General features: G+C 56.9%; 1 protein-coding gene across 1 annotated transcript; it reads left to right on the forward strand.

Annotated features, from left to right (window-relative positions):
* Window positions 1-444: 444 nt before the first annotated feature.
* SULT4A1 (sulfotransferase family 4A member 1) lies at window positions 445-27875 on the forward strand. The gene is made up of 7 exons (XM_031462211.2): window positions 445-640; window positions 15052-15182; window positions 16205-16285; window positions 17418-17544; window positions 20759-20853; window positions 23359-23497; window positions 26371-27875. Exons 1-7 carry the CDS (start codon window positions 472-474, stop codon window positions 26481-26483), a joined length of 855 nt encoding a protein of 284 aa, XP_031318071.2. The 5' UTR covers window positions 445-471; the 3' UTR covers window positions 26484-27875.
* The last annotated feature ends 89 nt before the right edge of the window (window positions 27876-27964 follow it).

Below are 27964 nucleotides of genomic sequence, written 5' to 3' on the forward strand. Positions count from 1 at the left end.
ATGCATGAATCTTTAAGGTCACTCCTAGCTGGAGTATTTCGTGATTCTGTGTTGACGGCTTGCTGTATGACAGAATCACCGGGTTGGTGAACGAACGCGTGATGGAGGTGATGCGGCTGCGGGCTGGGAAGAGCAGGGCGGGCCGGGGTCTTGGGCGGTCCTGGTGGCGGGCGGGTGATGGCGGCCGGGGGTGGGGCGCGGCAGGCAGGAGGCCCCACGACATCACGTCTGCGGAAGGCAGCGGGCGCCTGGAGGGCGGGGCCATGACGTCATACCGGCCAGGGCGCCGCGGCGTCGTGACGTCACAGCCACGGAGCGCCCTCTCCAGCGCCTGCTGGGGCGGGGCGCGGGCCGGGCGGCGCCGTGACGTCAAGCCTGCGGAGCGCCGCGCGGCGGCTGGGGGCGACGGGTGCGGGCGCGGGCGCGGGCGGCGCGGCTCCGGGGCCGGGCGGCGGCGGCGGCGGCGGCGGCATGGCGGAGAGCGAGGCCGAGACCCCCAGCACGCCGGGCGAGTTCGAGAGCAAGTACTTCGAGTTCCACGGCGTGCGGCTGCCGCCCTTCTGCCGCGGGAAGATGGAGGAGATCGCCAACTTCCCGGTGCGGCCGAGCGATGTGTGGATCGTCACCTACCCCAAGTCCGGTGAGCCCCGCGCGGACCCCGCCCGGGCCGGCTCTGCGGCGCGCCCGCCCAGACGCTGCGCCCGCGCCGGGGGCTTCCTGCCAGGGGCGGCGGGAGGGCGGGGGCGCGGTGGTCGCCCTCGCCGCCCTGCCCACCACCCATCCCGCGCCCGGAACCCGACAGGGCGGGATGGAGGGTGGTCGGCCTGCATTTGGGGAAACCAAGACCAGAGACCTTCGGAGGTGGGCCCGGCGTCCATGGCTGGACAGCGTCCCGTGGGGCCTCTTTGGCTGGAGCTGCCAGTAGGGTAGGCCTAGGCCAGGCACCCCTCCCTGCATCCCCTCCCATTGCCCGGCTGGCTGTGTGACCTTGGACAGTCACTTAACCTCTCTGTTCCTGGGCCCGGTTCAGCCTTTGATGAATTCAAAGTCCTGGTGATGATCTGGGAAGGGGATAAAACGGTCGTCAGGGCTGTGTGCGTCCCTCATTCCCTGCATGGGCCCCAGGTGGGGGATGGGACTGACCATGCCCGGAGTGCGTGCCTGCTGTGTTCTCTTGTTTCAGGGCCGCCTCCATCACCCAGGTCAGTCAGGACCCCGGGGCATTCACATTTCCTAGCATTAACTGACGTCATTTTCATGACAACCGGGTGAGGTGGAGATGGTCATCCTCACTTTACAATGTAGGTACTAAGGCCCAGAGAGGGGAAGTGGCTTGCCCAAGGTCACACAGCTGATGAGTGGCCGAGGCGAGATTTAAAGCCAGGCCCATGTGTGTCCAGGACCTGATATAAGAGATTATCCTGTAGTGCCTCTTCTGAGGTTTGTAAGGAAAAGAGGCAGTTTTTCTGTTCTTCGAACATACCTGCAGGTTTCCCTTGTTACCAGTTTGTTGGAGAGGGAGGGAGATGCCTGAAACCAGACAGTGCAGTGCGTCTGTCGCCTGGTGTGGAGGGTGGCAGCCTTGAGGTTGTGCTGGACGAGGAGGGGTGTGGGTTGCTGGAAGTCCTGTACACTTGGCTGTCCTTGCTGTGCGGGGCCCCAACACCCAGGGGCAGTAGGCGCAGTCCTCTGGGCAGGGGGCTGTGAGTGGAGCGGTGGGGAAAAGAATGGAGGTGCTGCTGAGCTGTCCTTGGGAAGGGGGAAAGGATGGAAGTGCGCCCTGGACGTTCCTTCCACTGCAGCCTCACAGCCCCTCATCCCAATCATGGGGTCCTGAGGGTGTGGGGATTCAGATTTGTTCAGATTTTAGAGCCACAGACATCATTCAGACATGTAAGACCCCAGCTGGGTGTCGGGGGTGGGGGCTGTACTTTGGACCCTCACATTAAGTGGGATCAATAAAGTCTAAAAATAGCCTCATGTCAGTTTAGGACAGGGTTTGCCTCTATATGAATTGTGAAAACTTGGTTTGGGGAGCTCTATAGGATTCTGGAATTGCAGATGAGCAATTGTGGTTCTGTGTTACACCCTCCATTTTGCAGCGAGGAGACCAAGGGTAAGAAGCTAAGCAGCTGGAAGGGTGGGGGAGGCACAGGATTAGCGCTTACTTGAAAAGCGTGTACTTGGGGCTTGTGGGGGATGCTTTAGAAGGGCCCTGCATTGAGGGCCTGGTGGGGTTCTTTGGGGATCTTTCTTGGCACCTTGGTGGGGAATGAGGTATTAGTTTAAGGAAGTTTTCTAGATAACCCAAACTCACATCTTTTTGTAACTTACATCTTTCAAAGACAATCAAAAGATACCCTAGACTTTTTCACAAGGACAATAAACATGTGGCTCTTTCCCCTGGTGACAGAGAACCCAGCAGTGGCTGGAGATCCTTATGTGGGGTCCCTTGCACAGAGCCCTAGAGAGCTTCCTTTGTAAAACTTAAAAAAAAAGAAAAATTCCCACAGCCCTGTGGCCTTTGCAGGCTCTGACTGTTTCCCCATCCGGCCCTGGCTGCTCCTTTGACCTTTGACCTGAGGGCTGGGTGACCTGGACTGCCTTGTTAGAACTGCGTGTAAGCAGGAGCAAGTGACATTGGTCACTTCACAGCTGACTACCTGCCGTGCTCTCTCTTTGTAGCTCACAGAGTCACAGCAGACTCCCCTCGGGGCTGTCTGGTCCCATTTGGTCTCCCATTTCACAGATGGGGCAGGGAGGCGCTGGAGGTTAAGCCACTTGCCCAAGCCCACGTGGCTGGTGGGAGGCTCGTCTTAGCAGACGCGAGCTCGGGAGTGAAGCGGAAGCAGAATTGGGGGTTTTGTGGAGGCCAGTTTACTCTGTTCCTTGTTTGCTTTCCTCCCGATTCTCAACCTTGGCCCGGTCCATCCCTCTCCTCCACTCCATGGGATGGTGACAGGATAAGTGAGAAGTTTTCTCAGAAAAGATGACCTGCACTGTCGTAAACCAGTGCTTCCAAAGGCTTCCACCCCGCCCCCCCGCCACAGCCTGTAAAGTTCATTACATGAACGGTCAAACAGGGAACTGAAGATTGGTCCCAAAAATTGGCACTAAAGGTTTTTTCTCAACTGGAGGACAAGGGTCCTGGAAGTCATCTCCAGTGGCAGCTGGGGTAGCAGGACGAGCAGCCTCGGGGGCAGGATCTGGCTTCCGGCAAGTCATAGCCCTCAGGTGATTCCAAGCCCCCTTTTCCCCGCTGTGAAATCCACAGCATAAACTAAATCATTGCTGCCCTGGTGCTGGGATCCTTTGAGGGGCTGTTCCTTTGGACTCAGGCCAGTCGCAGTTTGCGATGGGACCTAGGATGCCCTGGGAGTGGTGAAGCGGCCCCTTGCTGAGTCCCATGTGCCAGATGCTCTGCCACATTAACCTGGAGGCTCAGAGAAGGCAGGAACTTGCTCAGAGACATGCAGCTGCCGAGAGACAGTTAGGTCTAATCAGGTCCCCAGTCCACAGCCAGCCTCTCCCCCTCCCGTGCAGGGTAGCTGGACTCAGGCCCCAAGGAGGAGGGAGGATCCCACCTTCTCTTGTGTGCTTTTGATGGAAGTCTCAGACCACTTTGGGATTTTTATGGTTTCTGTCACTGCTCTGAGTCCTGTACATGGACTTCAGGTGGCCCAGTTCGTGTTTCCTTTTCCCCCCGCTTCCCCTCCCCACCAGGAGTGGTCTGTAGGAGGTACTGGTGATTAGAGACTAAGAGCCTGGCTTTGGAGCTGGAAGTCCTGGATTTGAACTATGATGCTTACCTACTAGATGGCCCTGAGCAGATGACATCGTCCCTTTGTGCTGTGGTTCCCAGGGAGGTGGGAGAGATCACCTCACCGCCTTGATGGGCTGCTGTGCGGATGAGTGAGATGCTGGGCGAGGGCTCCGCCTGTACCAGGTGCAGGGTGAGCACAAGAAAGGGCCGTGTATTGATGCTGGCTTTCACTCCCCGAGCACCTGTGGTGCCCAGATGCTCTCCTAGGTGCTGGGGGTGCAGAGAGAAGTCCCATCTGGTGCCTGTTCTCGGTGAGTGATCAGTCTGCTGGGGGACAGGCAGCTACAGGGTGGTTGGTGCTGGGACCGGGGCAAGTAGAGGACAAGCAGAGGTCCCTTCCCCTGAAGAAACCACAAGACCCCTTGGGTTTCCGGTGCCCAAGTCTAGGAGATCATTGGAAACTTGCAGGTGGCCTGAGCGAGAAGGGCCTACAGGGTCCCTTGTCCACGCCTGCCATCTCTGGTGGGGACAGGGGTTCACAGGGCTGGGGGATATCTGGTGTTAAAGGCAGTAATAACTAAATCCTGCTTTTGTGCGTGTGTTTCTGATATCTGAGCTCAGATGACAGGCTAACACTACGCTATCCAGGACAGTAGCCTCTAGCCACAGGTGGATGTTGAAGGCTAATGAACTGAAATGAAATAAACTTAGACTTTCAGTTCCTCGGTAGCACTTGCCGTATTTCAAGTGCTCAGAGCTGCATGTGGCTGGTGGCTGTTGTATTGGACAGCACACGTGACACACTTCCATCATTGCCCCAAATTCTGTGGGACGGTGCCAGTTCAGACCGTGGTCCCAACAGTGGGAGCCGCTGTGCCTTCTGAGGAGGGCCCTTCTCATGATCGCTTGTTGATTGTCATTCATGCTTAAAGCCTCTTTGGTCCCAGGATTTTTGTAGCTTAAGTCTGATTGTGTCTGGGGGGATGTCTTATAGCTGTCCCCGAGGTCCCAGAGCCTGGCTCTGGAATACGCTCCTTGCCTTGGCCAGAGTGCCCACCTCCTGATTTTATTTTCCTTTTGGTTCCCACCAGTCTTGAGGTGCATCCTCATTGTCTTGTCACTGACTAGGAGGGAAGCAGTGAAATGACTGTAGGGGAGAGAGAGAGTCTGGCTCCAGTTCTAGCCCTGTCACCATGTGACTTCAGTTTGCTTATGACAGGTGAGAGGCTTGGACCTGATGGATTCATTTAAGTCTTAAATTTTAGAATAACATGGGGGTGTGTCTCCCTACTGAGGAGAGGGGGCTTGGGGAGCGTTGTGAATGAGGCAGTGCTGCCCTCTAGGAACCTGCAGTGACACTGGGAAGCCAGGCTCCTCATGCTGAAAGCTGACCGACAGGCCAGGGTGGTCATTCTCAGTGTTAGTCCAGGAGCCGCTGGAAGGAGGGCTCAGAGGAGGAGGGTCACTGGAGGTCTGCATGGAAGAGGTGGGCTGAGTGGGATCACCGATTGCAGCTCCTGTCCCACTCTCTACCTTGTCTGAGTGTCAGAACAGTCATGTGTTCTCGTGATTGTTTCCTTTTTTGGATAGAAACAGGCCCAGTGAGGGGAAAGGGCAGTATCAGCTTTTGAGTGTATGGTTCTCACGTGCACGTGGTGGAGATGAACCAGCGACAGGAGGAGCTGGAATAGGGACAGCAGGGATGGGAACTGGCATCTGCCCAGCACCTGTTCTGGGCCGGTCGCTCCCCAAGTTTTCACATCTGGTCATCACATTTCATTTTCCCGCAGGCGGGGAGGAGGCTGCTCACGGCCTCAATGCGGGTCAGGAAGCAGACTACACGATGTCCAGGGAGGGACTTGTCACCCTCCCTGAGCTCACATTTGTTCCAAGGTCAGTGTGAATGGCCTCTCTTCCAGCTCCACCACACAGGGTGATGGTGCACCCCAACCCAGTGCTTAGTTTCCCGCCTTCCGGGAGAGCATGCAGAGGCCCGAAAGTGTAGCGGAAGGCCCCCTTTCCCTTTCTCTCCTCCTCTCTCTTCCTTCCCTTCGCTCTTATTCCAGCTGTTTGCACATAATCAAGAAGGCTTGGAATTGGGGGAGAGGGGGGCAAACCCAAGTGCCTGGGTGGGCCTCGGGAATGTTCTCCCCTTTTTCAGTGGGGCTTGGAAGAGAAAGCCTGGGGAAGACTCCACAGGGTTCTGGAGAAAGAAAGGAGCAGGGGCGTCTGGAGGGAGCATCTTTCTGACGCCAGTGGAAAAGGAAGAGACCCCGAGATCCCTGTCTGAGCTCCAGGGTCTCATCCTGGGCTCCTCATTTCTCATTCCTCTTAGACAGAGATGACCTCTCTCCACTCCCCTCCCATATGCACTTTGTTACTTGCTTCTGTGGATCCTGCACCCAGGAAGCTCTCAGATCTGTCTACGCCTCTCAGCCCCTGCTACCATCTTGGAGTTCTTCCTCTCTCACCTGGAGTATTGCGTGGCCTTCTCCCTTGGCTCACCTTTCATTCTGCAGCAGAAGTGACCGCTTAGAAACACAGATCTGACCGTGGGCACTCTCTCATTAGACCTCTTCACTGATGCCCTGTTGCCTTCAGGCAGTGGTGAACTCTGTAGCCTGTCCTTCTATTGTGGTCTCATTTCACCTGTTCTGCGTCCTTACTCGCCAGCCACATGGGACCGTCTGAGCACGCCTGGTTCTTTCTTCCCCTCAGTCTTCTGCTCCGTCCATCTGTTGTGCTCTTCCCCTCCCCTCCCCCCTCTCCTTTTCCTTCCTTCTAATTACCTGATGAGGATGTCCCATTTCAAAACTCTCATCTGTTCACTGTGGGACTGACCATCCTTCCTGTGTCTCCCTCCTATCTTTCAGCACTGGAGTGATGCCACTTCATTGTCTCCTGGCTTGCATAGCTTCTGGTGAAAAGTCAGTTGTGATTCTTTGTTCCTTTTGGAATGAATCTGTTTTTCCCTCTGGTTGCCTTCAAGATTGTCTCTTTGTCTCTGATTTTTCAGCACTTGGAATGTTATGTGTCTAGGTATTTTTTTTTCGGGGAGAGGGATTTATCAATGCAAATATTTCTTTAGTCCAGTTCTCTCTTCTTTTGAGATTCCAATTAGGTACGTGATGGATTCTTTAGTGCTGTCCCACAGCTCCTTCTCTCTGTGTTTCAGCTTGGGTGATTTCTGTTGCCTTATCTTCAGGCTTGTTCTTCCTTCTACTGTGTCAGTTCTACTGGTGAGCCCGTTGGAAGCATTCTCTACTTCTGTTGCTGTGTTTTTATTTTTCCTATGGCATTTCCATTGTAGTTTCCATATCTCTGCTGAAATATCCATCTGTTCATGTACCTGGTCCACCTTCTCCATGAAATCCTCTAACATTTTAACCAGATTAATTTTAAATTCTTTTGAGTCTGGTTCTGTTGAGTGTTTTGTCTCTTGACAGTGGAATAATTTCCTTTCCTTGCCTTTTTAAGAATAAGTAGTGCTTATTTATTTAAAAGTCTTTTGAGGGGGTCAGGTAATTCGGTTTATTTATTTATTTTTAGAGAAGGCACTGGGGATTGAACCCAGGACCCTGCTCTTGCTAAGCATGTGCTCTAGGGCTTGAGCGATAGCCTCCCCCTTAATGAGCAGCACTTTTGGATTGAATGCAGACTTAGCGTGCCAGCATTAGCGCTGCAGTCAGTTGCATTTATGCTTGGAAATGGGCCTGTCTTTTCCTGCCAGGCCATTAGTGTAGGTGGCAAGTCGGTCTGGTAGGAGTTGGGCTGCATTTCGGTTCTGTCACTCTGGTCACTTGCGTGACTGCAGGTTTTAATTCCTGTAGCGTCACCTTGTGCTGAGCATGGGGGTTGAGCTTCCAGAGGGTCTTTCCTCAGTGTTCTGCCATACCTTCAGCTTTTGGTCTGAGTCTTAGAAAGGTTTCTCCCCCCCGTCCCTCCCCTCAGCGGTGGGCTGCCGTTACTTGCTGCTCCGCTTTACTGGCTGGGGGAGGAGGGTTTTGACGGGGAGGTCCTCTGGCATCTGGTCCAGCTGCCGCCACAGGCAGGCTCTGGCTTCCTGGGTCTTGGTGGGCTTTCTCAGTGACGCCCCTTAGTGGCAGCCAGCTCTGCCTTGATGGTGGGTCTTGTGCAGGAAAGGGTTTCACATCCCTCTTTGGCACTTGGGGGGTCTCAGAGTCCAGAGATGGGCTCCTGCCCCGCCCAGAAGGCAGAGTTCTTTTCTTTCACCCCGTCTCTAGCCATGTGGGGTCCTCACCAGTGCCCTGGGTGGGAGGGGGACAGGTTTTGCTTCCCCTCCCTCAGTGTCTTGCAGCGTTCTTCCCACAGAGAAGGGTCCTGGCAGGGTCTTTTCCTTTCCTGCAGCCATGATGCTGAGGAACGCTGTCTCTACCCTGCCTCCCCAGTCTCTCTCATGAGCACCTGGTGAGTCTGCAGAGAAGAGTCTGTTTGGTGCCAACTCTCTCCTTGGGTCTCTTGCTCTGTAAGCCCACAGTTAGCCTTTGTAACTTTGTGGAAATTCTACCTGAGTATAGCACCTGGCTTCTCTTCCTCCTGGGCGCGTCTTCCTGGGGTTCTAGCCTGTCATCTGCCCTGCAGCTTCAGCTCTCTGATGGGTGTGGTGTGTTTATGTGCGTGTGAGTGTGTGGTATATGGGTGTGGTGTATGGGGTGTGTGTGTGTGTGTGTGTGTGTGTGTGTGCGTGTGTGTGCTGAAGCACTCTAGTTCTGGAGTCTGACAGTTTTCGGTCCTGGGTTCATGGCCCACCCGTGTCTGTGGCCCCAGGCAGCTCAGCGCTGAGTCCGCCTGTGTGTGAAATGTGACATCGGAAGCCGCCGAGGGGCTCGTGCGGCTCAGATGAGGCCGCAGCTGCGTGAGTCCCTGGGATGGTGCCTGGACGCCACGCTGTCCTCGGCTGCTGCTGGGGCCACAGGGCATCTTGTGTGAGCAGCATGGGCCTCTCGTCCTGGTTCCCGTCCACGTGCAGCCTGGGCCTGGGAACGGGCAGTCCTCCTCGGTCTCCACGTCCTCACGCATGTCAGGACTGCCTTGAGAGCTGAGACGGTGTATGTGAACGTTCCCAGGATGGGGGCAGGGGCGGAGGAGGGTGCCTCACCTTTGCTCTTTCCTTCCTGAGGAGGAGTGTTCAGGAGGCCTCAGCATCTGTTGGGAGAGCGAGCCCCACCCCTGCTGAGAGGCCTGCAGGAGCCCAGCCCTGGGTCGTGTGTCCAGCTCTGCTGGCTGCAGCTTCAGATGCTCAGCTGTTGCTATTTTCGAGGGAGCTGGACAGATCCTGGCTGGGGCTTCTTGATGTCTGGCAACTGCAGAATGCCCGTGGGGCCGGTGCTCCCCTCTGCTTCCTCTTAAAACCTCACTGCCTGACAATCAGGTAGAAAGGAGGGGCAGTGACTGCAGAGTTTGGAAGCTCAGATGTGGTGGCTGAGCGTTAACCGACCTTGCAGGTAGAGACCCTGATGACAGCAGATGGGGAGGGTGACAGCTTACTGTAGAGCTGCAGGAATTGTGCACCTGGCACCTTGGGGTGGCAGCCATGATACAGGGAGAGCAGGAGGCTATTGCAAAGACAGGTGTCTTTGGGGGAAGCTGATCCAGAGAGGCTGTGGATTTGGGGGTGTCAGGCACAGCTGGAGGCTGGGATATGGTGCTGAGTTGGATGTGGAGATCATGTGACAATAATGCACCTGCAAGGGAGTTTCCAGCCCCCTCCCCTCCTTGTATCCTGGAGTGCCTGTAGTCCCCCAGGGCAGAGAGGGGAGGTATCTCCTCTGGAGAAATTGACCCCAAAGAAAAGACTTATAAATATTTGTCTGTGGGCATCTCCCATCTCAGCTGTGAGAGCACCCAGGCCGGGGCTGCGTTCCCAGACACACGGATCCCTGCAGTCAGCAAGCCTTGCTCACTCACAGACGGCTGCGACCAGTGGCTCATTTTAACCTGTGGATGGACTCAGGGTCTCCAGATCCTAACGTCTCCAACACGAAGGACAGAGACCTGCAAAAACAAAACAAAACAAGCAGCAAAAAGAGTTCAGAGGAATCAAGGACAATGTGCAGAGCAGAAGAAAACCTAAAAAAACAGAACCTGCACCCCTAGCCCTCTGTGAGCCCTCAGAGAGTTAAGGCAGATGTGTGTTCACTAAAGAAAGCAGGTGCACCAGGAAGGATCAAGGAAGGATCATGAAAGAACTCTTGGGGATTAAAGAAGTGGTAGTTGAAATTTTTAAAACTCAGTTGTGAGGTTTGGATAGTCATGCAGAAGAAATACCCCAGGGAACAGAACAAAAAGTTTACAAATTGGTGATGAGTAGGTGCAAAAAGATAAGAAAATGGGAAGATCTCAGAGTTCCAGAGAGAACAGAGAAGGGGCGAGAGCAAAGTATTGAAACCAGGATTTTCAGAACCCCAGGACTTGAGTTACAGACCCCCTCATGCCTGACAGCACCCCCGGGCTGATGGATGAGAAGAGACCATGCTCAAGCCCTTACTGGAAAATTCCGAACCTGAGATGAGGAGAATATCTCAAAGCCTCCAGAGATAAAAACAGGCCACTTTCAAAGGGCGAGGAACCCGGACCTGAGAGTTCTCCACACAGCACTGGCAGCTGGAAGATGGGAGCAGTGCATTCAGGGTTCCGAGGGGATGTGGTCTCCAGCCTGGAATTCTACACCCAGCCAGACCGCCGGTCCCGGGTGAGCAGAAACAGGCGAGCTTTCATCTCAGACAGCTGTCAAGCTCAGGAGGCAGCTGGAGGGTGGGCCCTGCCACCACGTGAGAGGACACCAACGAGGGGGTTGTGGACAAAGGACATGGTCCATCCCGCCCGAGGGAGATCACAGGAAGCAGGTTGTGGGGAGCCAGGGGGCAGGGGTGCGACCCCAAGAAATACATGGACCTGAGAGAGCACCCTGTGTATTTGGCCGTCTGGAGAGGGTTTGCTATGGAATTGGAGAAATAATTATTAATAGGTGCATAGAAAACCAAGCAAGCAAGCAAAGAAAAAACAAAATCTTCTGCAAGAAAAGAAGTGTAATCATTTCATGGTGTACTTTGAATTAGGCTGAACATTGTGCCTGGGCAATGCAGGAACTCGGCTGGGTCGTCACCTTCCTTAGTCTCAGGACATATTGATGGTGAAATGACAGTCTAAGCACAGAAGGTACTTGAGGGTAAGGGAACAATCAGCAAAGATTGCTCTGAGTATGACTGGGGTTGCGGGGAACAAGATTTTCTGTATGTATCTTTGACTTTTAAACTGGATACACATGTGATTTTGGTAAATAATAAAAATGAATAGAAATTCCAAATGGTTCCGGCTCCGGGATCCTGGTGGTTAGGGGCCCAGTTCTGACTGGCTCTGAGGGCAGAGTTTCGGTGGGAATTTTCATGGGATCCACTGCAGCGTTGTGCCGGGTCGGGCTGGATGCCAGTGGTTTCCGATGGGTCTTGGCCTGGGAGGCCCAGGGCCAGAATCACTGCCGCCACTGCAGGGCCGCCCAGGAGTGATTTCACTGCTGTCAGCAAAAGCGCCCCTGCAAACGATCGCGTAGCATCTGCTGACTTGAAAATGAGCTGCTGGAAAGTGTGTGGCTTGTGTTACTCCCTGCCCGGCCAGCCCTATGTGTATCTGGGTTGAAAGCCTGGCTCTTCTCTGCCTCACCTTGGACTTGCAGGGAGGCAGGCTGGCTTCCTGCCGCAAGCTCAGCTCCCCGTGGAGGGTTCAGACGTGGGGGGTGGAGGGGTGGGGGCTCAGCCCCTACTTCGCCTGCACCGGCTTTTGTACATCTTGTCCGGTGGCTACGGGAGTGGAGGAGGTCCCAGTCTACACTGGCCCGGGATGGGCCCCACACAGACTCTCCGCTTTTGCCCCTTCTCCTCCCGGGGTGCTGGGGAGAACGTGCAGGGAAGCGGGGACTCAGACCTGGGTTCCCACCCCAGATCTAGCTCTCCCCTTCCCAGCTGTGCGATCTTGGACTAGAACCAGAACTCCGAGCTTCTGTTTCCCTATCTGAACTGAATGTGCTTTTAAAACCTCTCTCTGCCTTGTGTGGGCGGTGCTCCAGGTGTCACCTGTCATGTGGGGCATGGCTTTGATGGGAGGGCGCGAGTCCTGTGTTCGGTTGAGGCTGCCCAGTGCAGTGGGAGGCTGAGGTGTGTTCGGGTGTTAGGAGTCCTGGTGAGCGGTGCCTGTCCCGTGTTAGGGGCTCGGAGCCCGGCTCTCTTGTACAGCCTCTGGCCCCGAGCCGGTCACATCTGGCCCTTCCACTCATCCTCTTCTTTGGCCCAGCAGCCTGTGAAGAAGCAGGGACTCCCAGGGCCAGCCCTCAGCGCAGGCTGGTTGAATGGACAGAGGGGTGGTGGGTGGATACCCCTCTCAGGGGCCAGACCACCGGATCCTGAGTGAGGACGGCGACCTAATCCCAGTCCTCAGCAGGCAGGAGGGTGGGGGCCTCTGTAGGAAGAACACAGGCTCTGCGACTCGGGCCTGCGTCCAGGTCCTGGCCTTCACTTTCCTCTGTGAGATGGGGATGGCAGTCCCGCCTGGCAGGAGATAAGGTGGAGTCTGGTGCCTTGGCTCTGCCTTCCCAAGAGCACTGTGGTTCGGAGCTGAGGCTGCCAAGATGGGACAGATGTCCGTCCAGATGTGGACAGGAAGCCCCTGCGTGGCCCCTCCGCCCTCGCCCCACCCTCTGGGCCCGGCTGCAGTGCCTGCCTGGCCTGGCACCCAGCACAACAGCCACCGGGGAGCTTGGGAGGGGAGTCCTGGGGTGACTTGGAAGGAACAGCATGCTCTATCTCAGGGACCATGAGTTCATGGGTGACGCTGGAGGGGTCCCCGCTCTGGAAGGTGGGTGCTGCCGCCACCTCTGGGGCCGGGCTGGGGCTGCGTCCACTGCCTTGGTTACCAGTCCTTCGGACAGAAGGTGTTGCTGCGGCCCCACTGGGTGATGAGCAGGGGGGTCTCCACTGGGGTCCTGGCTCCAAGAGGAAGCCTGCGGGGGAGCCAGGCCTGCCGCTGGCCATGGACACAGGTGAGCAGGAGGCAGCCGGCTGGGAAGGGAGCTCTGAGGGGGGAAGCCTTGGGGGAGCATCCCCGGCTCAGGAGAGACTTTGCTGGGGTCGGGAGGGCCACAGACACCGCTCTGACCCCGAGTCCCGTGGAGAAGAGGAGACGTCTGAGCTGGCTGCGTGCCATCCTTCAGGCCGCAGCACCTGCTCTGTGCTGGGAGCCGTGTTAGGAATGCAATGTGATTGTGGTCAGCAGGAAAGCAACCCTCGGGTGTCCACGCCCTGATTCCTGGAGCCCAGGAGGGAGGAGTAAGGTTGCTCACCAGCTGCCCTTCAGACGAGGATTATCCTCAGCCATCTGGGAGCGCTCAGTGTGAGCACAGGGGTCCTGACGGGGGAGGGGGGAGGCGGGAGGGTGCGCTGGTCATGCCGTGTGACCAGAGGCTGGAAAAGGTGAGAAACAGGTTCTCCCGGGAGCCCAGGAGGGGACGCAGCCTTGCCGACACCTTGATTTTAACGCAGTGAGACCTGTGCTGGCCTCCTGGCCTCTAGACCTACAGGATAATAACTTTGTGTAGTTCTAGGCTGCTGAGTTTGTGCTAATTCATTAACAGCAACCATAGAAACTAATAGAGAACTCAGACACGCTCCCTGCCCCCCGTCAGCTCCACAGCGGTGCGCAGAGTGCTGAGTGCAGTTGGACAGGAGGTACAGGGCCCTCGGGGCTGGGGAAGGGCAGCTGGTGAGACTCGGAGAGGTCAGGAAGGCCTCTGAGGCAGTGGCCCAAAGAGCAAGTCCAGGTTGACCAGGCAGAAGGGCAGCCTGTAGACCGGGGCCGCAGGGTACTGAGCTCTGGGGAGATGGAAGGCCGGCTGCAGCAGAGTGTCAGGGTGGGGAGAGGAGGCTGGGGGCCGAGTAGGGCTGCATCCCTGGATGTGAGAACGGCGGGGTTGGGTGGGGGTCCAGGCATGGCAGCCAGCATAGTAGATGGAGAGGCTGAGTGGGGCTTGTGCTGGTGTGCAGGGGTTCCACCTGAGTGGTGGGACCTAGCTGGGTGGCAGTGGGCCTGGAGAGGATTGGAGACACCTGGTGCCTGGCGGGGACCTTTACAGATCCAGGGCTGGCTAACAGCAGAGCCTGTGTTGGTCCTTGGTTAGGTGCGTACAAGGGTGTCTGGAACTGCTTACAAGGGTGTCAGTGTAGTTACTATCTCCAGTTGGTCTTTTCTGTGATCATTTTGTCACACCGGCCTGGCGAGGCCGGGGGCTACTTCCCGAGCTTGTCCTGTGTCCCCCATTCCCTGCCTCCCTGGTGCCCAGCAGGTGCACGGTGTGGCCTGTTGATTCCACTGAACGCTAGAGAAGGTGAGGCTGAGAGTTGTTCAACCAGGAGATGGGCTTGGAGGGGCTGGAGAGAGGGCCTGGCAGCTTCCTTTGGGCTCTAACAAGGCTGGCCTTCCAGCAGAGAGATTTAGTGGAGGCAAGGATGGAGCTTGTGGAATCGTTATTCTCTGCACATTAACAATGTTAATGTGCAGAGAAGGTCTGTCTAGGTCATTGCCTGTCGGGGCTACAGGGGTGGGGGAAGGGAGCACTAAAATAGGTCCTGAAGGCCTCACTGAGAGAGGCCTCTTTTGGTGGAAACTGCCTGCAGTCCAAATTTCTAAGGGCATGGTCCCCCACCCCCACCCTTAGTGCAGCTGCCCTAAGCTGCTGGGTAGGCGGGCCTCCCCAGGAGCAGCTGGCTGGTGGGAAAGACACACCAGCTGTGACTTTGGGCACAGTTAGGCCCCAGGAGCCTCATCTGTAAATGGGGGTGATGATCCCCCTATCTCAGGTTGGTGGGAGGGTCCTGTGGTTAATGGACAGAAGTTCTTTCTGTTTGAATTGAAGAGCTGCCACAACACTTTCTATCTTCAGGGCCTTTGCTTCTAAACTGCCTCCTCCAGGAAGTCTTCCTTGATCGACACATCCCCTTCTGATTACTTAGTGTCTAGGGTTTGCTCGTGCATTCAGAAAATGAGGCTTGAGCGTGGCCATGTGCTGGCTCACCTGGTACAGCAAAGAACCAGGCAGAACCACTCATGCCCTTATGGAGGGAGGGGTGGGAGCCCCTAGACTCGAGGCGCTCTGGGACCCCCCCCCCCCGCCCCAGCCCTGTGGCCCGTCAGCCTTCTTCTTGGGTGGCAGGTGCTGACCCAAGAGCTGGCTGGCCCTTGGGTTTCCTCTGAGCGCCCCTCCCCGGCTTCTCTCCCTCCAGGCACGAGCTTGCTGCAGGAGGTGGTCTACCTGGTGAGCCAGGGGGCCGACCCCGACGAGATCGGCCTAATGAACATTGACGAGCAGCTCCCGGTCCTGGAGTACCCGCAGCCAGGCCTGGACATCATCAAGGTAGGCTCGGGGCCCAGCCCGCCTGCTCAGGGCATTTCCGCCTGAGTGACAGTTGCTCCTGAGGGGTTCCTGGGGGCCCCGTGGGTGGAGGGAGAGCAGGGAGCTCCCGGTACCCCCAGGGAGCCTAGAGGGAGACTGACAGGCCTGACCTGGTGACCGTGACCCTGGAATTGAACCAGTGGGTGCTGAGGGTGACTTAGAGGTGGAAGGAGGCTGGTGCCCAGGAGTAAGGGGGATGGGGCAGTGTCGGGGTGAGGTGCCTCTGTTCCACTTCCCCTCCGGCCGCCCGCTGTGGCTCACCCCGTCTGTTACAGGAACTGGGTCGGATGCGTTTGCATCAAATATTTGGTATGAAGACTGAAATAAATGTCATCCCCAAATCCCATCCACCCTGCCCCTCAGACATGCCCAGAGTGTTTTCTCCCCACCCTCCCCTCTGCCACTTTAGTTCAGGCCTCATTTCCTGAGTGGCCTGCCTGTCCTTTCTCCCCATGGACAGGCCTTCTGAAACACAGCTTTGAGGGTGCCCCCGCCCCCTGCATCATTGTCCCTTGTGAGCTGGTCTCTGCATCCCACCTACAGCGACAACTCACCTGCGTCCACCCCCTCACCCCTCTGTTGGCCACGGTACTTCGGCCCCTGGTGACCCATCCACTGTGCCCGCAGCAGAGCGGCAATGGGTGCCTGCCACCCCTTTCCCGCCGAGAACTGAGCTGGCAGGGCGATGTCACAGCCCTCGCAGAACTTAGATTCCAGTGAGGCAGCTGACTGGACAGGAAAGCTGAGAGTCCTGGTGCTCAAAGGGTGACCACCCCAGATGGGAGCAGAGCAGGATGGAATGGGGCAGGCCTCTCAGGGGACACGTCTGAGTCAGGGCCTGGGAGAGGGAGGGCCAAGCACATCCCAGGAGCAGCAGAAAGCCCTCAGTCCGGCAGCCTCCGCACCTCGTGCCCCAGGCTGTTAGGCTGGATGAGCACCTGCGCGTCCTCTGAGCACCCGCCGCTCCTCTGACCCCGCTGCAGGAACTGACGTCACCCCGCCTCATCAAAAGCCACCTCCCCTACCGCTTCCTGCCCTCCGACCTCCACAACGGCGACTCCAAGGTAACCCCCACCCCCGAACTGGAGGCTGACAGGCCCTTCCAAGCGGTGGTCTGTCCCAGGTGTGAGTTCCCAGAGAGCCTCGGGGTGGTGACCCCCGTGGGGGCTGTCTTTGAGCCAATATCTCTAGCTTTTATCCATGTTTCTAACTTTGGCTTGTCCTCACAGTTGAACTTGAACTTGGAAGTCCAGCCTCTGCCTGTTTAAGGCCCAAGGACTCATGGCTGCTTTCAGTGTCTCTGATTTTTCCTATTTTCTCAACTACATTAGATATATGAATCGCTTCACCTGTAATTCTCATCACCAGGGTCAGGACTGTAATTTTCTTGTCTTCTGCTGATTTTAAAGTAGTGCTTAGAGGCACCCCAATGTTCATAGCAGCATTACTGACAATTGCCAAGATATGAAAGTGACCTGAGTGTCCATCAGCAGGTGAATGGATAAAGATGTGGTGTATGTATACAGTGGAATACTACTCAGCCATAAAAAAGAATGGAAAATTTGCCATTTGCAACAGTGTAGATGGACTTGAAGGGTATTATGGCAAGTGAAATAAGTCAGACAGAGAAAGATAAATACTGTATGATATCACTTACATGTGGAATCTAAAAAATAAAGCAAACTAGTGACTATAACAAAAAAGCAGACTCACAGGTACAGAGAACAAAGTGATGGTTACCAGTGGGGAGACGGATGAAGGATGGGGGAAGATAGGGGTAGGGGAGTAAGAGGTACAAACTGTTACATATAAAATAAGCTACAAGGATTTATTGTACAACATGGGGAATATAGCCAGTATTTTATAACCTTTAAAAATTGTGCATCGCTATATAGTACACCTGTAACTTATGTTGTACAGCAACTATACTTAAGTTAAAAAAAATGAAGTAGTGCTAAAGGACAGAAATATGATAAAACTCTGAAATAACTCCTAGCTGGCCATATTGCCTGAACAGGAGTTCATCTCTGCTGAAACAGAGTGACAGTGAGGAAGCCTCTGCCTTGTGCACAAGGGGCTGACCTTGCTGTGGGAAGCGGGGTCAGAAGGGTGGGTTGTAGGTCAGTGGAGCCCGCACCGGCGGCCGGCCTGGGACAGAGGGTCACAGACCAAGCTGGTCCATCCCGCCCTCCGCAGGTCATATACATGGCTCGGAACCCCAAGGACCTGGTGGTGTCGTATTACCAGTTCCACCGCTCCCTGCGGACCATGAGCTATCGAGGCACTTTCCAGGAATTCTGCCGGAGATTCATGAATGACAAGTGTAAGTGTTTCAGCCTGTGTGTCCTTACAGCAAGGACACTGAGTATCCACTGGACGCCCATGAGTGCTTCACGTCGCACCCCAGTAACCATGGGGGTCGCCTGCCTTCCTGCTGGTGGGCAGAGGAGCTGGGGCTAAGGGGCGTGGGGGGCGCGTCCTGGGTCGAGCCGGTGCTGGGCAGGGTGGGTGAGCACCGCGGAGGGCCTTCTCTCCCACCGCGTCCTTGGGGTTCCCCAGTTAAAAGCACCCCTCCTCCTGCCTGGATTCTGAGCAGTGAGGTACCTCTATTGTCGGTGTCAGAGGTCAGGTTAGAGGCTGTGGCTTCGTGTGAGAGCCCCTCAGGCCTTTAGCTGGACTTGAGGATCAAGCTTGGACCCCAGCCCCAGGCCGGTGTGACGGGTGGGGTGCACTTTGGGGGATGGAGGGAGGCCACGCTCTGTGTAAGAAGCTTATTCCCAGGGGAGAGGGGTGAGCTGGGGCCACGTGTACCGGGCCCTTCCATGTCTCCCTGCCCTGGGGCGGAGCGGGCCTGGTCACACCCGCTGCACTGGGCCCAGGGAGGGGGCCATCCCTTTGACCATGTGGTCGGCAGCTCTCATTATGGTTCTGCACCCATCTGAAAATGTACTTCCTGTTTTATTTCCCAGCTCAAGTAACCCTCCGCCTTGTTGTCCACCTGTTCAGCCCAGTCAGGGGTTGAGCTTCTGTGGCAAGTTAAGGATAGAGTGCGTGGTGATGATCCCGGAGTACAGTGCCCTGAATCTGAACGTAACCCAGGGCGGCCCCCTGGAGCTGCCTCCCGAGCCTGGTTGAAGGCCAGACCCCACTCAGTGCACCCATGCATGTGCCACCCCCAGTGCCTGAAGGCGCTCTGTCCCTGCCCTTGAACCTTTGCTTCAGCTGTGCCGGGGGAGGAGGGCTGAAGGCCTCTGTCCAGCCTCCCTTCCCCCAGCCCACCCACCATCTGGCTCTGGCCCCTCATGGTCTGCCAGGCATTTGGAGCAGGCCACTCTTGTGGTCCCCAAAGCTGTGTTTTTAAATCCCAGCAGGTGTTCCTGCCTTTATAGAACCAGCCACCTGCGTGGGGACCACGCCCTCGTAAAGAGCAGGTATCCATCAAGTTCAGACTGACCCTTGGTGCAGGGCTTAAAGCCTCCTGCTCAGGCCAGAGCAGTTGAAAGTTATCTCATACAGGCCTCTCCACGTTGGGAAGGTCCCAGCACGGCCCAGCACTGAGGTTCAAGGCCACACACACTTGATTTGGTCCCTCCAAAGCCTCTTCACCTAAGTCCTCCGCCTCCCAGGTTCCCTTTATACTCAGTGCTCAGAATCCCTGCTGTCCAGGAAGGGCACCTCTCTTCTCTGTCCGAGGTCCTGAGGGACCTGAGCAGCAGGGGGCAGATCCTCCTGCTCACTAACACTGGGTCCCAGCAAGGCCTCTCTGCTGAATGCCTGTGCCTTGTGTTGATTCGTTCCCGCCTGTTTCCCCTTCCCCTTCCAGAGCCCCCTTCCTTCCTCATAAAGTACTGGGTGGGTCCTTGGTGGCCTGAAGAGGGCCTTCTGCTCTGCTCTGGCCCATAGGCCCCCCCCGGGGACCCCTGACGGCTGACACCCAGGTCCCTCCGGAGCCCTCTTTGCAGGGGAGACTGCGGCTGTGCCGCCACCCGTGGCGGGAAGGCAGACAGAGGGGTGACGTCGGCTCCGGCCGGCTGGGTGGGAAATCGATCCTCTGCTTTCCTGGCCTCGCTCACACAAGTAAGTCCAAGAGGCTGTCAGCGTCTTGGGGGCACAGGCCACGCTGTTGGAGGTGTGACCACAGGGGCAGTAGCAGCCCCCCTGCCGCTCGGTGGACTCAGCAGTGGATTCAGCAGGACCCTTACCAGGGCCTTGGGGGTCGGACCCCCAGGGGCCTCCACCAGGTACCAGCAGAGAGGAGGAGGCACCGGCACCGCCCCCGGTTGTGTCATCTCGGGTTCACGAGGAGGAGGAGGAGGAGGTGCAGAAAGGCCCAGGGCCTGTCCAGTCACAGCCGGGGAGGGTGCGAGAGGCCAGGCTGCCTCAGTCCGAGCCCCCGCCCTCACTGCTCTGCTCTCCTGCCCGCCTCCCATCGGGTCTTGTCATCTGCTTCTGACCCCGTAGTGGCCTTACATCCTTTACGGTCCCCATGCAGCCCTCGCCTCTGCTCGCCGCTTCCCCTGCGGCCTCCTCCTCCCTTTCGTTGCCTGCTTCGCCCTTCCTGGTCCTTTGAGGCCTGTCCCAGTGTGGGAAGGGCCCTTCTGTGTGCACAGGGCCTCTGTCTGGTCACTCTGTCGTCGGCAGTCTCCTTGGTGGTTTCCCACCAGGCCGGAGGCCCCTCAGGCCCTCGACCTTAAAGGGGTATCCGCCGGGCCCAGTGTTTGCAAGGTGGACGGGCGCTTGGGTGAGTGGGGGTGCAGGCAGCGTGGCCACTCCTCTTGACCGGCCCCTGTCATCCAGCATGCCCGGGGCCCCTCACGTTCCTTGGCTGAGACCTTCTTCTGATTAACATGGAAGCCCCTCGGAAGGCTCCCACGGGGACCCTTTTAGTGATGGGCATCTCCACTTGACAAGGTGGTGAGAATCAGTTTTTATGAAGAACGTTGTGAAGCAGCCTGGCTGCACTGATCAGGACGTCTGCCCGCGTGACCCCAGCCCCACACCAGAGCCCTAAGGAGCGCAGGAAGTGGGGGGCTGCCCTGTGCCAGGACAGGGCTGGTTGCCTCTCTCAGTCCTTGCGGCTTCCTGATTCTGCCTGGGGTTCTGCTGTGGCACCTGCCTGGTGGGCCCCGTTCTCAGCTCTGTCCTGGAGCCTCCCACACCTCATTCTAACCCCAGCAGCGTAACTGACTGGTCCAGTATCCTGGTTTCTCTGGGCATCACTGTCTTCCCAGTTAGAGAAATTCATGGGTGCCGGGTCCCACCCATCCCAGGAGAAGAGGCCTTCACCCTAAGGGTCAGAGCTTCTAGGCATCGAGGCGGTGGGGGCTGTGGACCGTGGGCAGGAGAGACTTAGGACCTGGGACTCGTGAAGGGGCTCGTGTGGGGCTGCCCCTGAAGCCCAGGACTTACTCTTTCTTCCTGAGTCGCAGCTTCTGGGCTGTAGGAGGGGAGCCTTCTGAAAGGGAAGGCAGGGAGCAAGGCCGTCTCCCACAGGCCGCTCCCCCGTGACTGACTCACCTGTGCCCTTGTGTCCACAGTGGGCTACGGCTCCTGGTTTGAGCACGTGCAGGAGTTCTGGGAGCACCGCATGGACGCGAATGTGCTTTTCCTCAAGTACGAAGACATGCACCGGGTGAGTGTGGCGGAGGCAGGTACCTGGGGCTGCTCCCGCTGCCGGAGCCTCTGGGAGAGCACGCGCGGGGAGGGCGGAGCCTGCAGGGGACGTTGGGGACTCGGGAGCCCAGGTGTCCCCCCACCACTGCCCTGAGCCCCGGCCAAGCGCAGCTTCAGGGTCAGGTAGCATGCAGTGCGTTAGAAAAGCCCCATTTCTTACTGTGTTCCTGCTTCAGCTGTTGCAGAGCAGCCAGACTGGCCCTGCTGCCACCCAGCACCCTCTCCAGAGGTGACCAGCTCGGGGCGACGGGCTAAGCTGGCAGAGTCTGAATTTCTCATCTCGGCCTGTTTGCCCGAGGGCAGCAGTTCTCAGACTGCTGAGGGACCCGATGGGTTTACCGGTGAATTGCTTCACAAGCCAAGTGTTTCTGAGGCCTGGCCCGGAGCCGGAGCCAGAGGCGGGCCTCGGGCGGCAGCTGTGAACGTGCTGGGCTGGGCGGCGGGGCCTCGCCCGGGCCCTCGAGAGCTCGCTGTCCGGCAGGGGCCGACGTGAGCGTCCCGGCCCCAGCACTGGCTGCGTCGACACTTAGCAAGCCTCACTGTGGGCCGAGGCGGTGCAAGGCCCCCACGCCCTGCCCTCGCTTCGGGTCTGCCCCTCCCTGTTGCTCACAGGTGCCGGCCAGCTTCACGCTGGCTTCCTTGCTGTTCCTTCAGCCCGTCGGGTGGGTTCTCTGTCTGGCATGCCATGCTTGCTGTGCCTCTGTCTGGAATGTTCTTCCCCAGTTGTCCACACTGGTCACTCCCTCGCTTCTTTCAGGCCTTTGTCCCCGTCAGTGATGCCTTCTGTGACCTTCACTTAGAGCCCCCGTCACTTCTCTTTTTTATTTCATTTTCCGCGTTTCTCGTCCTGCAGTGCATTTTACTGTTCAGAACTCATTTTACTTACTGTCTCCCGACCAGAGTGAGCTACGAGGGCTGGGGTTCCAGCTGTCTTGTTCACTCTCGTTAAGTTAGTGCCTGACACAGGCGAGGCCTTGGAACACTTGTTGAATGAATGGATGGCCTTCGAGATAGAAACTCTCATCTCCTTTTCAGGAAACCAGAGGCCATGCCATGTGCTGTGGGGAGACCCCGGAGGATGGGTTCGGGGGTCTCTGGGGCGCTGGTGGACAGGGCGGAGCATCCACAGCCCCTGAGGGAGGCCGTGTGGCAGGAGTGTGGCTGCCTCGCTGCCATTGACTCTGCTTGTTCCTGAGCCCTGCGTGTGGAACCAGGAGGCGTGTGTTGGCGTCTGGCCCTGCTCAGTGCGGTGTCCGCACGTCACCTGTGCCTCGAGAGGAAAAGGGTTGTCCCTTCCCGTCTCCATGCTGTGTTCTTCCACTGCACATGTTTGCCCATCCATTCGGGGCTGCTGGGCATTCGAGATGTTTCCATCCGAGGTGGCTGTGAATAGAGTGCCATGGGCGTTCTGGTGCCTGGGGGAAAGTGAGCATCTTTTCCATCGGGCCTGTGCCGGGGTCAGGGCGCGTGGCTCCGTGGTGCAGGCAGGGTGGGAGGAGAAGCCACAGGCCGTCTAGCTGCACACACACCTGCGGGGCCCAGATGCTGGCCGGGCAGTTTCTTCCTGGAGCCTCAATTGACTGAGCGATGAGTAACTTAGTATTGAAATACGAGGGAGTGGGACGCAAGGTTACATGAACCTTAGAGCTAAACACAGCCTTAGTGCCTGGCTGCCCTGGACTCGGCCCAGAGGCTTCGTGATGCTTGTTGGCTTCATAAACCGGCAAGAGAGGAGACAGCCTCTAGCATCTTCCTGATGTGACCAAGACGCTGCCAGTGTTTGGGGGCTGCCTGGTGGCAGCTCAGGACCCTGGGCAGAGCACTCGGTGATGCATAAATTGAGAATATGAGGTGCTTTGGTATTTTCCGGGGAGAAGCTGGCAGCAGTGGGGAGGGGCTGCGTGGTGAGCAGTGTGTGGGGGCCCCTCCCGAGGCTGTTAGGCTGCATGGGTAATTCATCTGCTCCAAGGAATGGTGGAGCGATGGGCCCGGAGATGGCTTTGTGTCTGCAAGCCAAGTGTAACTGCATCTTGTTCCTCCTGCCTGGCGAGGTGGGCTGGCCCTGGAGTCTGCCTGGGGTCCGCAGGGGCCTCCCGGCTCTGCCAAGTGCCAGTCTAGACTCCAGCTGATGGCGTGGAAGGAGGATGAGGAAGAGGTTAAGCTGATCTTGCTCTTGGCACAGTTCGCAAGTGGTGTTACTTCTTGCTGCTGTTGAAAATGACCACAGCCATATTAAGACCTCATGTCTGCTTTCAAATTTCCCAGACGACCTGGATTTGAATCCCAGATCTGCTACCTGAGAGCTGAGTGCCCTTGGGCAGTCTCTTAACCTGGATTTTATTTCCAGACAAGGTCAATGCCAGGCTTGTCCTAGGGACTAGGTAAGGCCGTGTGTACCAAGTGCCCAGAGTCGGGTTTGGTAAAGGTGTGGCCTCCAATGGGCTCTCCTGCTTGTGTCTTCCAGGACCTGGTGACGATGGTGGAGCAGCTGGCCAGGTTCCTGGGGGTGTCCTGTGACAAGGCCCAGCTGGAGTCCCTGACTGAGCACTGCCACCAGCTGGTGGACCAGTGCTGCAATGCCGAGGCCCTGCCTGTGGGCCGGGGTATGTGCCCCTTCCCCCCTACCGCCCCGCCTTCTCACTGCCTCTGCCTGGGAACCCAGGGCCCTCGTCCCCTTCCCTGCCAGGGTCCTCGTCCCCTTCCCTGCCAGGGTCCTCATGCTTTCTGGACCATTACCCTCATGTCAGTGTTTCACTGCCCTGCACCTCCTTTCTCCAGAGCCCTCTGCTTTGTGAGGGGCAAGAAGGTAATTGGAAAAGTGCTGTCGAGGGGCCGTGGAGCGACCCCTGCTGGTGTGTGCGCTGTGACCGTGCACACAGTGTTGTAGTTCTCGGGGTGGCTGCCGGGATGTCTCAGGCTTCGTGGGCAAAGGGTGTTCGAGCGAGCGCCTTCCCAGACGGCCCCCAGGGCAGGTGTGAGGCTGTGCAGGTCTGAAGCGCAGTGTGTGCAGACGACTCCCTTGAGCTTCTGTGGGCTGTGGGAGAGCAGAGGGAGGGGGCGGGAGGGCCCACGTGAGGGGGTGCTGGTCCCCTGCTCCCTCCTGGGAGCCGGCGGTGCAGTGAGCGGCAGCTGCCCCATCTGGGGAAAGGTGTGTGCGTGTGTAGGTGTGTGCCTGTAGCTGTGAGAGAGGAGGAGAGGAGGGGGCGCGGGCAGGAAGCGCAGCCCCACTGGAGCTGGCCAGCAGCCCTCCTGGAGGCCGACGCTCCCTCTAGGCAGCGAGAGCTGTATCTTGGGCACCAGGCAGTTGGAGATGGGGAGGAGTCCCAGGAAGGAGTCGCCCCCAGATCCACCTGGTGGTTGCTCTCCGGGCCCTGAGGGCTCGTGGGATTTGAAGCGGTTTGTGGAGAGCTCGGGCATTAAAGTCCCCCGCACCTGGCGGTGGCCGAGGCCCTGTGAGCCACCCACTGGGACAGAGTCGCACCTGACTGGGTGCTGCGGGCCAAGGCTGGTTCCTGGCTTTGAATTTGGAGCTCCCTCGGGTGTGAGAACGTTCCCAAAACAGTGCTGGGCGCTGCAGTCGGCTGCCCGGAGGGGAGAGAAGGGCTGGGCTCAGGCCCCACCTTTGAGCCTCTCTGGCCTTTTGTCCTTCCTCCAAAGAGGGCCGGTGGTGGCCGCCTTGGCTCTCGGGGCTGTTGGAAGGTGGGTGGAAGGCATCTTTCCGTGAATGCAGGGCAGGCAACTCTCCGGGAAGCAGACAGCAAACCACATCACCCTGTCATTTATTTCCTGGCTGCATCTTCACAAATGTTTATTATTTAAAATTTATTTGCTCTTTTTTGGTTTTGCTTTCGCTGTGTTTTGTTACCCTCAGATGTGACCTTCTCCGGATCCCTCTTCTGGTTCATTTGTGTGGTTGAGAAGCGTCGAGAACATGCTGCGTGCCCATATGCTCCCTCCGACGTGTTTGTTTTATCATCGTTTACCTTGGTTTTGCTTTATTTCAGTTCTTTGATTTTGTTTTCTTTTAGCACATTGCCTCTTTGCTCAGAAGACCTCCTTGCGTTGGTGAGAACGCAGGGGCTCGAGCAGCCAGCTGCATTGCTTAAATTTGATTCATATCACAACATAAATTGCACTGTCTTGATTCCAAATCCTAAACCAGGTGGGTGACTCCTTTGATGAGCTCTCAGCTGCCTCAGCTGAGAAAAATTATCATGGAAAAATGTATTTATGGTGTGGTTGGTTTAGAAGCTTCTAATTTTGCCCCTTAGGTATCATTAGAGGGTAGCAAGAAGAGTCTCTCTTGTTTTCTTCTCTCCACTACTTTCTTTTCTTTCTTCACTACCGAAGAGAAAATCCTTGTCACTTTGGTTATGTTAGCTCAGCATTCACAGGGTTGCAATTTCATATCTGAGGTCCTTCCAGGACAAGGACGACTGCTAATAATGGAGCTAATGAAGGATGTTTGCTGGAGCCAGTTAGAGCTCTGATCTCAGAGATGCTGATGGTGAAGAGAGTTCTAAACTAGCATTTCAGCTCCCCCCGGGCGGTCACGGAAAAGCACAGTGCGGGCTCGGGGGCTGTGCCCACGGCTCCTGCAGGTGGGAAGTCGGGGCCCCACTCCTGACGCCTTCACAGTCGCCATGAACACGTGGCCAGGACAACTGGAGATCTTGGCGTTAAGGAAAGTGGGTTCAGCGGTTTTCAGTCATTTTGGGCATTTTCTTTCCTCTCCCTGCACGAGGGATGCCCAGACCCGGGCCTGCACAGCTGCCTGCAGGACCAGGGGCCTCACGGGCTGGAGCTGAGCTAGCCGGCTGGCGGTGCCCCGACTCCTGTTGGTGTGGAGTGAGGAGCTCTGGCTGCAGTGCGCAGTCGGCCTCCAGGCTCCAAAGCTCATTCACCCGCGGCTGCTTTATTCCCTGCTGTTGCACAGACAGGCGTCCTGAAGCTTTCACCGCTGACCTGTGGTCAGGCGGCTTCCTGCTCCCTATAAAATGTTTTGCCTTTTTGGATGATTTTTCCCCCCTTTTAAAATTCTCCAGAAACAAATGCTGCCTTGGTGGAGCTGTTGAGCCCAGTGAACAGTGATGTCACGGAGACCCCAGACCCATGTGACGCCCAGAGCAGTAGATGTGTCCCCAGACCCTGTCCGTCCTCCGGGGTGTGGTGACTCGCCCGCCCTCTGCCTTGGTGCTGGGGATTCAGCAGTGAACGGGGTCAAGCCCGTCCTCGAGGGCCCCAGCTCTGCACATCCATGGTGCCAGGCTCACTGTGCAGGGAACGACCGGGCTCCGGAAGTGGGTCAGCGTGTAGTGCAGGTGGCTTGTCCTGCCCCCGTAAGCCAGGTTCAGAGGGGTCCAGGAGTAGGTCTGGAACCTTCCAGATCCATTGCCAAGGCTTCCTTTGGTTTGGTAGCTGGCTGCCGCTTGTGCACAAGTGAACTCAGCACGTTCTGGTCTTGTCTGTGTTTCAGGAAGAGTCGGGCTGTGGAAGGACATCTTCACTGTCTCCATGAACGAGAAGTTTGACTTGGTGTACAAACAGAAGATGGGAAAGTGTGACCTCACGTTTGACTTTTATTTATAATCAAGCAATAGCAAACTTGCATGCTCACGGTCCCCGACACTATAGCTAAAGTCCCGTTTGCACTCATTTGTTACTTGCTGGACAAACTCTGGAAGCAGTGTGAAGCCCGGGGTGGGGAGGGAAACAGTGGAGAAATCAGAGGAAATGGGATTATTTCTGACCCAGAGCAGCTGTCTTGCCTTTGGAATTTGAAGTCTACATGTCTGATTGTAAAGATTGCAGTTCTGACGGCCTGTCCCATGGGTCTCAAGTCTGTGACATATGCAACTAGAATGTCTACCTTTTACAACCCACATTATTTATTGTATTTTATAGAGCTTTTCACTGGAAATCTAAATAAATGTCAGTAAACCAAATAAAAGTTCATTTCCGAGGGGACTCAGGAGCGAGCCACACCCAAACAGTAGAAGGATCTCAGGGTTGACTCTTTATTTTTGTAGTTTTAGTCTGTAAGGCACAGCTGTTCGGTTCTCGCCTGGTTCTGAGATGCAGGTGAGGACAAGGGTGAGCTGGGTGTGGGGGGATGTGTTTCTCCTGGTAGAGTTCAGGTCTCAGTCACCTCCCTAAAATGCAGCGGGAACTGCTCACGAGGGCGATGTCAGAGAGGATGCTCTGCGGCCGGAGAGCCCGGCGCGCGCTCATACAGGGGACGCAGCGGAACACCGACGCCAAGACTGGAGACCCCGCCACAGAGACACTGAGTCCACTCGGAACCCGGGTTTTTGTTCCACTGTCTTACTTTCATCCCCTGAAGCTGAAACCTGCTTATGCTGGCAACCAGATGCTTGTAGTCAATTCTAGAACTCCTGGGTCTTTGTCTGCCAGTCAGTTGTTCCATCTGAACCTGCAGCTCTCAGCCACGGAGACCCGGTTTGCAAGCTGAGCACCCTGTCTCACCCAGATGGGGCTGGCGATGTCACCCCACTGTATCCAAGGAAGCAGAGGTGGGCTTGTCATCGACCCCCGACCCGCTTCACTAACTGGCCCACATTTTGCTGGAGAAGTGACAGAGACGGCCAGGTGAGCAGCAGGGCCGGCGGCCGGCGGGCACGCAGGTTGCCGCCGCGGTGGGACTGGGCTGTCTTGGCTGCTTACGTGGCTGGGAGGTGCCCGGAGTGGTGGTCAGAGGGGTCACCGCTGTCTAAGGGGTCTGCTGTGCATGCTGACTGCAAAGGGCAGGTGTACACTTTGTTATTTGTCGAGAGCAGCTTGAACAGGGCTGGTGGTACGTGGCGCTGCGGTGGGCTTGGCAGCACTTTTTCTGTGTATCTGCAAGGGAGGCTGCTTTCTGTGAAATTTCTTTTCTATTTTTCTATTTTTAGTACTGTATGGGCTTACTGAGCGCCACACGTGGTACTTCTGTGCTTGCTTGCGTCTTTAATAAAGACACGTCCCATGCCTTGTGTCCAGCTTGTGCTGACGGGTGGGGAAGGGGCCCCCGAGGTCCCCTGAGCGTTTCAGGGTGACGAGAGTAGCCCCGC

The sequence above is a fragment of the Camelus dromedarius genome, chromosome 11 (genome assembly GCF_036321535.1).
Source record: "Camelus dromedarius isolate mCamDro1 chromosome 11, mCamDro1.pat, whole genome shotgun sequence".
Taxonomy (NCBI): domain Eukaryota; kingdom Metazoa; phylum Chordata; class Mammalia; order Artiodactyla; family Camelidae; genus Camelus; species Camelus dromedarius.